At 35.7% G+C, this 13,295-nt stretch overlaps 1 protein-coding gene across 1 annotated transcript in view; it reads right to left on the bottom strand.

The window, feature by feature from the left end:
- Positions 1 to 1,239: 1,239 nt before the first annotated feature.
- The window catches only part of TBC1D15 (TBC1 domain family member 15), a 33,684-nt gene continuing 21,628 nt past the window's right edge, over positions 1,240 to 13,295 (bottom strand). Inside the window, exons 9-17 of the mRNA XM_030477952.1 lie at positions 13,150 to 13,253; positions 12,755 to 12,849; positions 11,268 to 11,384; positions 8,557 to 8,657; positions 7,753 to 7,852; positions 7,292 to 7,389; positions 4,386 to 4,502; positions 3,721 to 3,807; positions 1,240 to 3,059 (exon numbers count right to left, since the gene is read on the bottom strand). Of these exons, the coding sequence (XP_030333812.1) occupies positions 2,853 to 3,059; positions 3,721 to 3,807; positions 4,386 to 4,502; positions 7,292 to 7,389; positions 7,753 to 7,852; positions 8,557 to 8,657; positions 11,268 to 11,384; positions 12,755 to 12,849; positions 13,150 to 13,253 (1,026 nt within the window). The 3' untranslated portion in view covers positions 1,240 to 2,852. The remainder of the gene's footprint in view (positions 3,060 to 3,720; positions 3,808 to 4,385; positions 4,503 to 7,291; positions 7,390 to 7,752; positions 7,853 to 8,556; positions 8,658 to 11,267; positions 11,385 to 12,754; positions 12,850 to 13,149; positions 13,254 to 13,295) is intronic.

Genomic DNA, 13,295 nt, shown 5'->3' with positions numbered 1-13,295 from the left:
TCTTGCCCTCCAACAGAAGAAAAAGACCCCAAGAATGTACTTGTGAAACAAATAGAACTGCCCATACAGGCAAAGTAAGAAAAAGCTCTCTCAAGGAGACCTACATAAATGTAATTTTTATGTAATCCTTGGAACAGATAACACTGGTATACTGCTAGGATTGAAAAGTATAAAGTTATAAAATACCCAAAAAGATAATTATCTTCAAGTAAAGCATTAAAACCAAAACAGGTTTGCTGGGACTAAACAGGTATTGCCTCTTTTATAGCCTGACAACTACAACCAAAAATGTATTCAGTTAGTTCATATTTGTTAATTCTAAGCCATCTAAATGATTCACATGGAAAAGAAATTTGCACATTCAGAACCTCCAACCCTTGGCATTTCTTCGGCCATGATCCTGATTCAGACCTCTTACTGTCCGTTGTCTCAGCTTATGCTAAATTCATCCCCAAGAATCAGCAGTAGTGTGGTGGAGGATGAGGTTCCTCGTGATTGCAGCTCTTTGCAAGGTTGGCAGGAAGGAAACTACAGATAACATATGCTGCAAGGCGGATTTGATCTTATTGCTGGGAAGCAGAGCAAGCATACCTACTACAAGCCTTCCACAGCAGCTGCTCACTGTTAATTCAGGAGCAAACATCTCATCCTTGAAATTCATGTGCTTAATACAAAGGGAAAAGATCAAGAATCATACTCAAAACGGAAAGGCAAACTTTAAGGGCTGCTAGTATTTCTTAGCAGCCATAGTTGTTAATTCTAAGAAATGACAGAAATCCACTTAAATATGCTTTTCTCAAACATTTGAATATTCATGTTCAGTCAGTTATGGTTTTCTTCAACATCTTAATATGTTGCATATAACTTTTTGTGGCTGCATAGCCTGAATAACTAAGAACCATGCACAGTTAATTGACAGACTTGCCCATTGCATTTCTGTTTTAGACATTTCCCTCCCTCCTTCCAGTTTCATCTTAACATGATTTGACAAAACCATTTTGCAAATACACTTCAAAGTGAACTAGGTGCTCCAAAAATACTGAAACTAACTTGCTTAGTGTATTTGAACCAAAGTGTTGATTATGTAAGTTCCAATGCCTTTATGTATTCTATGCCACGTCAAACGAACCGCCAAGCAGCACAATGCTCAACAGTGAACAAAGGCACGATGCTTCACAGTAATTTCCTGGACAGGAAATGAAAGGCTACAGATACACTGAGCTGCCAATTCCCGACTTTCACCACATCACACATTTCTTATTAACTGATGAGAGATAGCACATTGACGATATTAAAAACAACATCTATACTGATTTGGCTCTCCAGTGTTTGTTCACAACTGGTGAGAGAAGTTTAATCGGGTCTCAAATTATTGTAACAACTTGATTTATCTATTAAAGCCTTTTTGTATTACTTGTATTTGCTTTAGATGGCACAAATAACATTTGTAGAAGTAAAACTGCTCCAGAAGAAGAGCTCCACCATATCCCACGCATCAGCTGCCTAAAGATGAAAGGCATATTCCACTCTGCAATAAACAGATGTTCCCACTGCTCTTCATTACTCACGAAATATATATACCAATGGACTAATCATTGTTAGCTATCCCCTCTATCTCATGTTCTTTTATCAACAATCAGACAACTAGATTTTTTCTCTAAATAGGATTTAATTAAAAACACTAAATCAGCTTTGATTTTTATTTTATATATGTACAATAGTTACCAAATATCAAATACACTGCATCAGTTATGTTAAATTTCACATAACGTCAAAGGACATCAGCATGGCATGGAATAAACTCACACTGCCTTTTGCATGTACAAAAAAAATGCATTCATGTTAATTGCAATTACAGGTTTGGTTTGTGGTTTGTCTGTTTTTCAGTAATCTGCTTATTAATTCTCCAAATAATCTTGCCATAAAAACAGTGTAAGTAGTTAACTGATCAGTTAATATATTAGCAAAGATAAACATTAGTAAAGTTTGAAAGAAATCAATTGCAAAATTATCTCAAGTGTAGGACTGAATGTATTCACATGAAAGTTATCTTCAGTTAGAAAAGTTCTGAAAAAGAGCCCAAGTTGGAGCTTTGCATTAATTTGGTCAAACTGATTCATATGAATGAACAGTCAAGTTTATTCAGATATTGAAAATATGACTATCCTTTTTAGTATTCACAAACATTTATGTATATAGTGTGTGTATGTGTGTAAATATATATATGCATATATAAAGTGAAGATATGTTAATGTAAAAATATACCGTTCATCCACTCCCAATTACACAAAATTCAGTTTTTGGACATTAAACTCTGTAAGTATAAATGTCCATTTCAAATCTACATTCAACCAGCAACAAATACTTAGAAGTATTTTTGTAAACATTTGAGATAGGGAAACCCCATTCATTTACAAAACGATCCTTCTTTAACACGAGCATCTCTTCAGCTTGAAAATTTTGTACAGCAGTTTCAGCTCCTATTGTGAATCTGCTCCAATCACAGAGCTCACACTGCCTGAGATCAGTATGTGTGAAAGCTCAGCAAATGCAGAATTTCCAAATTCATGCTTAATCACCCTCCATTTCCAGTTCACCAGCAAAAAGAAAAATGCACTTGGCTACAAAAATATTAAGGAATGTTATTGAAAACAAAAGGCTATTTTGGTAGAAGAAACTACAAAAATAGTTAAGTTGAGTCATGTTGTAAAGCTTTAATGAGAGAGCATTACAGTACAGATTTTCTTTCCAACCTTAAAGCTTAATCAACACCAAATTTAAATATCCATCTCTCAAGTGCTTCAAAAAAAACGTGCTCAGTAAAAGTCTTTCTTCAAGGCGACCAACTGTGATTACGCAGGTGTCAGGCTCTGTGTCTCAGACATCTGTTGAGTGCTGTCTCTCGTACTGTTGGCAGCAATTACAGGTGTTGAGATACTCTGATATAATGATGTCGGACAATTCAACATGGCTCCACTTTCATCTTCTCCATTATCTGAATCGGGTGTTACAGAACTGCTTTCCATCCCCAGGATCTCACTAACTGCTTGAGGCAATTCCTAGAAAGCAGGAAAGCAACAAAAAGTACTAAAAATCACTGTAATTAAGTAAAAAAAAAAAAGTTAACAACAAGGTGTCATCGCCCCCAGCCCATGCCACACCCCTAGTAAGTTATCATTCATCTGAATTTAGCTGTACTGAAAGCATCTCTCTCAGCATTAGTTTCATTAAAGTTACCATTTCCTGCATCTGTTTCCAAAAAAAACCAGCAAAGCGGACAGGCTGAGGAATCAATTCCTGATAAACAATATATTCTTCATTACAGAATTAGAAGTCTAAACAAGTATTATAATTACACTTCATGTTATTAAAATTAGTTTTACTGAGTGAACCATTAGCTTCTGTCTAATCAGCTTGGTATGTTTTCAGTGCAATGCACCTTTCACCTCATTTTTCTTGAGCATGCTAAAGATCAAATTACTTGTACTGAGGTTAACTAGTAGGCACAGTCCTGCTCTTCCCCAGTGAACAGTGTTATTCTATAAAATTAATCCTTTTTGCTTACAGACTTCTAGAATACAGGTGCAATAAAGATACAGCACATTCTTTATCATACCCAGTCATTAGTTATTTTGCAAGTCATACATGCATACGTAGAGCCAACTACACACTTTTACAGTCTATAAATGCTCACAGTAGATACATTCAAAATATCTTTACCTTGCAATTCATCATCTGCATAGAAATTGCTTCTGCCTTGCAGAGTATATATTCCACATCAATTTTCATAGACAGTTCATTGATATGCTAAAAATATATTCACAAAGAATAGTAAAAATGTGATAAATGGTAAATATGTGTTATTGTGAAATACACTAATATTGTACTGCACTGCTAGTAAGTACCATTTTATAAGCCTTCCCCTTAAGCTATGAAATGCTAAACATGCTCCATTTGCTTTGACAAATGGGTACTGAAAGATGCAGTATGCAGCAGCTGGCTGACACCAAGACCTGCAAGAGGAATCCATAGTACTTCTAAATGTGACAAACTATCTGGCCCTCCTAGGTACCCCCCGCTCACATTTTCAAAGAGTTAACAAATAAGATTATGGAAGAAAAGGCAAAAATTAAGATAAAGCATACTAAGTATACTAAGTAGTCTAAAAGGGAGATCTGTTAAAAATCTTATCTCTAAAGACAGACATCAAATAAACCATTTTGAAAGCATGGAGGACAGACATTCAGTTCGCGTTTAACCCTTCAGAAGATAGATCCATCTACATCAAATCTTCACCTTTTCCTCACACCAGCAGGAAATACGAACATATTGCATTAACTCCAAAAAGTTAATTGATATTTAAACAATGTGTAAGAATTCAGTACCTTTAATATTTCATTAAAGCCGTAGTGCTTATCCATTATTTGCTGTTTTTCAGATTCTAAGATAGCACAACAAAGGAGAAGATGAAAATTCTGGCAAGGCAGTTCCGTCCACATGACCTGTTAAAATATGAAAACCACTTTTGAAATGCTTATGCTTTTCCTCTGGAAAGCAGTTCTTGGAAAATAAGCCCTCCAGCCAACTGGGCCTAACTAACAATAAGCTAACTTTGAAGGCAACTAAATATTTGTACAATTATTTGAAGTTTTATTTTTGGCCAATCAGTGACCAAAATTAGTCAGAGTCACCAAATGCTCCTCTGGTTCTTCAAGACTTCTGTGTCTACCGGATTGTCCACTATAATGCTATTAAGCTGCCTGAGCTTGCGGTCTTGTGAATGTGTGCGTTCTACCTCAGCTCATGTGAAATTCTCCTACTCAAAATTACCAACTACACAGAAGTAATTAAAACTAAGAAATTATTCATGTGGCTAAGTGTGTCTGCATTACGTGTGAATTGGTAGAAGTATGTCACGCTCAGCAATCCCTCCAGAAGGTTCTAATGGTTATAAAAAAGGTGCTAAAGTTGTTCCCGATCCCCTCACTACAAGAACCCAAACATATGTACCTGCAGGTGTTGGGGGTGGGTGGGTGTTACTTTCTGACTTACTGCAGATGCATTAGCTTTTGGTCCCCCAGAGGCCAAAAAAAAGGTGTTGCATATAGCATTGCAAATAACTGCAAACATAATGTGTCTCAACTTACCCACACAAGGTGGAATGCCACCTCTCTAGCATGTGCACTGCTGCACCATGAAGCAGTGATTTAACCACCCACATTTTCTACCACAATCTGATTACAGCTCTTGCTCAGTAAGCGGACGTGGCTTGGGTTTAGCCTCTACTCCAGCTCATGGGGACTGCTATCTCACATCTAATGTGCATGCCTAGCAACCAGTCTACAAAAGAATCTTCTTCATTCCTTTTTTTGAGATAAAAAACTGGAAGTCACGAAACTGGTGGGAACAGGCAAGAAGTATCCACTGCTAAACTAGCAGTTCAGGCAACTCCGAGGACAGAAACGGAGATCCAAAAGAACAGCCCTGATACTCATAGATTAGGCCAAAAATGCCCCAGAAGTCCTGGAACTCTGCAAGTGAATGTATCATAAGGTAACACTGCCTTCAGCTGGGTTCCCTTAATTCATGTGCTACCACAGAAAAGCACATGAACTTTGCTCAGACTGAAATAACCTAAAAGCTGCTAATTTCTCTGTGCTGGTTACAAAGGCGAAATGCTCTCCTATGCCTACAGCTTGGCTGTGGCAATCCCACATACACACCCACTGATACCACTGAAGCTGCATAGCTACGAATAGGAAACTTGCTTCCTATTCATAACTGAAGCTGGACTTCCAACTGTGACAAAGGTAACACTAGCTTTCACATAAAAACATAAACATCATTCCTTAATTAGCTTGTTTTAAAAAGAAAAACAAGTTATCCCCTTTCTCATTCCATATCTCCTACCAAAGAAACAGAATACTTATAAACACACATTATGACATACTAGAAGGAACCTACAAGACTATCATATATCAATAGGTTTCCATCATCTTCCTAAGACAGAAAAGAACACTTAAGAACTAGAAATAGAGTGTGTTTCTGTATGCAGATGTATACACAGATTAAAGCAGAGGTGATAAAAACAGTCATCAATTTAAAAAGAAAAATTAGTCTTTAAAAAAATAGTAAGACGACAACATAACACACTGAGGAAGGAAAATGAGATGGGTGATATTTTATCCCCCCAAAATCATTATCACTTATACCGTGGAATAAAAGAATTCTTTTAGTTTTGTACACTTTGGTTCCCTTATTTATGAATGTTATTCATAAACTTTTTAGTCCTCTTCAGTTAAAATACCACCTCATTATTCTGTGATAGTAAATTCCACCAAAGGATGATAAAAAGCTAAAAAAGATTTACTTTAGACAGTTTTAAATACTGGTCCTCCTTTTTATGTGAGTCCTTTTTCATTAGTGGAAAAAGTGAATAAAAGCATCAACATTATTTTTCATTATAGTACAAACTTTATGTACCTCAGTCCTGTTCTTTTCATTACCCTTCTGTTCCCCAACACAACTCAATGTGATGTTATGTCCTAGAAAATACTCCTTGCATTCATCTGAACATTTATTCTCTTGTTTGGGAGTTTTCAGTGGATACTGTGCTCTTGTTAAATGCATCTTAGACAATAACCCTGTACTGTTGACACGCTTCTCCATTTTCTTGGAACAAAGAATTAAGGAATGTTCAGCAAAAATATTAGTTCACCTTAATTACTCCATCTGATTACAAGATTACGTAAATCAAAAAAAGATCTCATTAACCTGGAATTATCAGAACTTCCACATTTTGATGTTTTACATCATGTTATTTGGCATCTTGAGGCCTCATAATCAAGATTAACTGGACCTTCTGACATCCTCTTAATGGTTTTGGCTAACACAAAAACTACCCTGCCAGTGCTTCATTCTACTTAATCTATAAAGTACTACCAATATCAAAGAATTAATCAGACACACACAAATACTATTTCTTCTAGCATAAGCTGTTTTGCAGTCAAAGTTAACTGATACTCTCCACATACTGCTTTCACTTCAGACCCTCATCTGAAGGATCCTGTCCAAACCTCCTAAAAAAGCCAATCTATCCCCACCAACTCTTAGAAGCATTTTTCACAAAGTCCCCAAGCTGCTGTTTTGGCTAAAAAGATGTAACATACACTAGTTTGTCCTCAGCTCATTGCAAACCTATTAGAGTATTAATCACTTTGCAGAATGATCCATGCTTTTTGTTCTAAAGTCCAAAGACTGCTAGAGTTTGTGTGATGAAACATCTTCTTACCTCCCAGAGTCGAAGAATATCTTGAAAGCTAAATTCCCTTTTAAATCTGATAAGAAGCCATCGGAAGCAAAAATATAGGTAGCCTGAGTCTTGAGATTCTAGGAAAAAAAGTGTTACATTTCATAAACAACAAATTTGGTTAAGACAACAGGGGGGAAAAAACCCAAACAACAAACCACACTTTACAGGCACACAATCATACCACTGATTTTTAAGGTGGTAGCCGCTTTTTAGAATCAAAGATACTTGCTGGAGGATGACGTATTTTTAACATCAGTAACAAGGTGACCCTGTTTTTCAATAGGCATGGAGCAATTACTGAAATCTTTCAGGAGTTATTAATGTTTAAGTCCTGTATTCATATATTACTATTGGAATTATGTTTAAAGACTGGCAAGGACATGAATGCATACAGAATACAGTAAATTATTTCAGTTATTGTGCATGAATAATACACCTACCTAAATAACTGCAAAATCCACTGTCTAGTAAACGAAGCAAAGTACTCAGCTGAATTAGTTGTGTCTTCATCCCTTGCATCTGTTCTTCAAAATTCTGATGCTGGATGGAATAAAATATTAGCACTGTCATTTTTTTTAACTCAGTGACAACTTTGATATTTACAGCTATCCTTAATCTTAAAAAAGTTTTGTTATTGTAAAAATGGTTTTCATCCTTTAGGTATATAACATGGATATTTAACTGTACTTCTAACTAGTGAAATGTCTGCCTTTTACTGAAAAGTTTCACTAATGCAGTGAACTGTGTTTCTTTGATAACACATTTGTATGTAGTAAGTGATGATTTTATATCAGCCTATGCTCTGGACCTCCAAGCAGCACCACTGAACTCAAACCAAAAGACGACTTCTTTTTGGTATTCTCATACCAGTCACATACTGTTTTGCCACATGTGCAATTCATAAAAGCTTCAGTTTGTGGAAAATCTAAATCGCATTTAACAAATGCCAAAGGGCAGGCGTGACATCCTCAACAAAGTCCTGCAAGAGGACCCCTGATTAATACAAATTCGTCTCTGATGGCTCTGAGCTATTTTGGAATTTCCAAGGAGCTGAATTTGTCTGCATTACACAGTAATAGTATCACAAACTCATAACTTCTATCAATCAAAGAAAACATAACTTCAAACATGACTGCTTTAAAAGAATTGAAAAAAAATCCCAATGAAATATATGAAATAAAATGAACTCCAAATGCTATCTGTAGCTTATATGTTTGAGTGGGCTAAAAAAAGCCTTTTTTTACCATTTGATCCATGTATGATACAAAGCACCAAAAGGCATCTACTTCATTCTCCATAACATACAAGACAGGTGATAGCAAGTCGCTCATCCCCTGAACATAACCTTGATGGAGAAAAAGGGGAAAAAAGGCAAATACATATTCAGTTAAATTCAGCAGTTAAACAGTAATTTTTCAAGGTGTTGAATGACCGAGTTAAACAAATGTTAGCATTCCAAGTTTGTACAGATACTATAATTTTCCAACTCGACCACAGGTAAACACATTTTTGTATTAATAACCACCAACATCCAGCAGATCTAACAAGATTTAGCAGCTGATTCTGCCAATCTACAGAGAACATAAAACATTGGTTTTGGAGTTGTTAAAATACATACAAACTGAGCTAACATCAGAACAGAATTTTAGTTTAAAAAGTTCCCGTTTAGAGCTCAGGAGCATATATTGATATTTTTAAAGAGATTAAATATATACCTTGTACCATCACAAATACAGACTCGTATTTATTCTCCTTTCCATCTGAATTGGTCGCTTTCCTCTAGACATTTAAAATCTATTAATGTCTTCCCACTTCCCCCCGCCCCCAACTGAAGATTTTTTTTTTCAAATAGAAGAAGAGATGATGAGTTTCAATCTCACGAAAACATATGGTACAATAGCTTTTATGAAGAAAATTTTGCACTTAGCGTTTCTTTTTTCTGGCACTAAACACGCTTGAAGGATTCCTGCATTTAGGGAAGTCACGACTGTTCTGCTTGGATGGTATTTTACATACACCAAAGCCCAGGACCATCTATGCAACCGACCAGCTGGCAACAAAAAAAGCCTACTACCTATCAAACTTAGGAAGGGGATTAATAGTAGAGTATTGCTTGTGAGAAGCATGAAAGAAACATATCCAGACCTGATTCAAGGAAGCGCCTTAAGGTTTCTGTGCCTAGAAATGGTGGATCAAGTTCCTATGCCCCAAAACACACCCACATGCCTTAGAAGAAAAGCTTACATTAAACTGGAGAGTAAAATGCCCATTTTTAGAGCACATGAATGTTACAAATAGCTAGAAAATTTTAGTTGTACACAAAACATTTTCAAAATTTTATAGCTTTTTAATACTTTTCCAGATCCCTTGTTTGTAATTAACAGCCCAATTAAGAAGAGTAGGGGACAATGGTTTTTACAGCTCATTTTACCCCTTCTTCCTGGCTCTTCCAACTACCGTACCACTGATGCTCAAGTCGGCTTATCTACTGCCCTATTGCTGCAGACCTCCTTAAATAAGGGAGAACATGATTTATATCTATATCTATCATCAGCGGTTGGTTCAGCATGCCATATCTCAGTTGGCTGATTCCATTTCTTAATGATGTAATTAGAATCAATGACTTTGAGACTATGGAGCAGGTGTGAGGAGAAAAATACAACAAGGAACAGAAAACAATTAAAAGGTCAAAAGAAAAAAGATGTTTTATTCCCCACACATTTAATACTAATAGCCAATTAAAAACTAATGTAGAGAAAATTCTGTTCAAAAGAGTTTAAAAGCCTCTTAAAGAATAAAACCAGTTTTATTAATGCAGACTTTATTATTCATTCAGAAAAATGCACTATTAACAGCTGTTCTGTCCCCTTCCCTATCTGGCAGTTTGTGGCATTATTCAGATCTCTCTACAGCTGCTGTTGAAGGACTAAATGCAGCATTGTACCGATGTTCGAGTAGCTTAGAAGCCTAGGACAGATATAGTGTCAAATGTACTATATTTCCACTATTCTTGCTTGTTTATAAAACAGAATACTTATTCACTGCATACATATAAGCCATCTAAACAGTGTGTTTAAAAGTGGGTGGTGAATGTGCTTTAATTTCACTTATATATCACTGTGCGTTAATGCAGGTTGAGCTGCATTTACTAGCAATCAAACATTTGTTCCAACTTTTTGCCTTCAAAATCTGGCACAAAATGAGCTTTTAAAAGCCCACCACTTTTCTGAGACAGAATACACACCAAAAAAAGTACACAACAGCCAAATGTCATGCCAGGAGTGGAGGGGAGAACCAACTAGAAGTATCTTTCCCATCCCCAGACAATTAACAGAAGCTATGACTATGTACCTCATGTACCCTGTGATTAAAGCAAAGCCTTATATGCTCTTCTTCTGCAACAGATGTGTACACTAAAGCGTAATTTGACAGATTGTTAAGTGTACTCCTCAAGAACCAGCTTCTGAAGTATTGTAAACATCCATGTTTACAAACAGCTGTTTCAGTACGCTAAGCTTTAATTACAGCAGTGGCAGCTGCTTTTATCATTTTTATTGATATATCAGTCATAAAAATGGATGTAACACTCAAGCTCCAGAGACCCAAACCCATATAAAACTCTGAAAAGCAAATCTGCTTCAATTCTAAAATACAAATAAACGACGACAAAAAACCACAACCAGCAATAGAACTAGGGTGAAGACAAACTGTCACTTAATTCCCAATCCCACCTCAGCTGATGAATTCAGATGCCCACGATAAGCATCTGATAGAAGGGAGGAAGAAATAGGATGAGAAACTGAATAAAGTTATCTACATTATTAAATATATATCTTGACAGTTACAAAAAGCATTGCAGTCGAAACAAGTTGAACTGTATTAATAGGCCTTAACATAATCAAAGCTGCATATCAGAAACTAAAAACGCTTTTACATTCAGAGGAACAAAACTTACCTAAGTCAAAGTCATACATGCAATAGGTCATCAAAATATCATGAAGTAAAATCAATCCTGGATTATCTTCACCTTCATAGAATTTATTTGTTCGATCTGTTCTGTTTACATCTTTTTCTAAGGAAACAGTCCAGATTTAAAAACATTTTCAAAGCAAATTCTACAAAGCCAGCATCAAATGAATTCAGAATGATTTTTAAGCTGCTGCTTTTTTCCTCAAACAACGCTGCAAAGCTTTGAAGTATTTAAGACAACTGCATAACTGAATGGCATTTCAAAATAAAGAATATTTTAAAAGAAAGAAAATCCTTCCTGTCTGCAATAAAAGGATTTGCTTATAAACAGATTTTAAAGCTTTTTGCCCCTTTTTATTTGTTAATACTTTTTATGGAAAACTTCCTGATTATAATTCAGTGAAAATGTTTTACACCTACACAGATTAAGAACAATTTTATGTGAGTTCGCTATGCAGTGCCATTTATGAATACTTATGTGACGCAGCATAAGCCATAGTAGGGAAGTTAACAAATGATCAGCTCAGAGACACTGTAGTATTTCAAAACAGCATATTTATAAGCTCATATAACTCAGTGAGCTGAAACTGCCTGTTCCATTAGGCAGTTCTCATGCCTCAAACACACCAAGCACACAGCATACTCCTGAATAATGTGAAATTCAAAATTTGATGTATTGAAATAAGCAAAATTTTGAGCGTGCTTTAATAAAAGTAGTAATATGTAGGTTTGGATCTACTTCACAATGTAAGCCTAACACTGTCCTTTACATTTCAAACACTTAAAAAGGAACAGAACTGCTTCAACAGAAACAAAACTATTAGTACACACACTCTCTAAGACTGACCTACTAAGATTAGACTCTCTCAACCCTTTCAGCTTGTCTATTGAATAGGTGGCTGAAATAAGTTTAGTCTACAACTCAGAATAACACAAAAACACTCTTACCCTGTCTCCTGAAATAACTATTTAGCAATCCTAAACGTTGGTGTCCAAATCTCACTACCATAAAGATCTCAGCATACAAACTGCTAATAGCAGAACTTGATGAAATCTTTAGAAGTAGGTATAAAGCCCCCCGAGTCAGAATGCACATACAGAAATCCTTATAATAAATTTTAAAATACGGACAGATGCATTTTCACATTCTTACTCTATGTCATTATTTTAATGACATTCCCAGTAAAATTACATCAGGAAGTAACACGAAATAAAGAGCCTTTGTTACTAACTGAAAGAAGTTAAAAAATCCAGCCATTCTGTAGCACTGATGTGTAAAGCTCTGAATTACTCTGGTTGAGAAAGTTTTATTATTAAGTACAAAAAGTTTAGGCACCTCTGGGACAGCAACATGTTAGCTTTTAGTGTCTCTTCATACAGGTTACTCAAATGCTTACATTTTTTCAACTTCATATTGAATTGTAAGAGTGTGCAAGTTTGTACAGTTAGGTCTGGCTCTAAATCTAAATTTACCTATAAGACTCCGGTAATCTCTCAATCTTGAATTTCGTTTTTCCTGTTCCTCACTGACAGATTTCCACTGCAGTTTCATCCTGAAATATTCATCCCTGAAGAAGAAAAGATGATTTTGAGACCAAAACATGCTCAATTACTACATTTATTTTTTACTTAAGCATTCATTCATTCCATTTGTTCTTTGGCATAAATGGGATAACAACACTTCACATAGTATTTTTACTTTTGTGTAACAATCATTTTTAAGAAAGTCTCACACACTTCTTTGCATTCAAGAGTCTTTAGCAGCTGTCTTTCAAGTTTCCAAAACCCTTTCTATTTCACTACATGCCTCAAGCAAAAAAGCAGCTTTGAAATCTTTTTTGTAAAAAAAGAAGCCTCACTGTACTCACGTTTTCCTTTTTTGCAGGTTTGCTCTCTCTTCTTTAGTGCTATTCCAAGGAAAATACCCCAAAAGAAATTTCCACGCCTCTTTTCTTAAAGTATGGCAGAGACCCTAGGGAAAAATGATTATGAAACATTAACAAAAAGACTATTT

Source organism: Strigops habroptila, chromosome 3, assembly GCF_004027225.2.
Source record: "Strigops habroptila isolate Jane chromosome 3, bStrHab1.2.pri, whole genome shotgun sequence".
Lineage (NCBI taxonomy): Eukaryota > Metazoa > Chordata > Aves > Psittaciformes > Psittacidae > Strigops > Strigops habroptila.
Note: the sequence above shows the minus strand (reverse complement) of the source record. Positions and strands in the feature narration are given on the sequence as shown.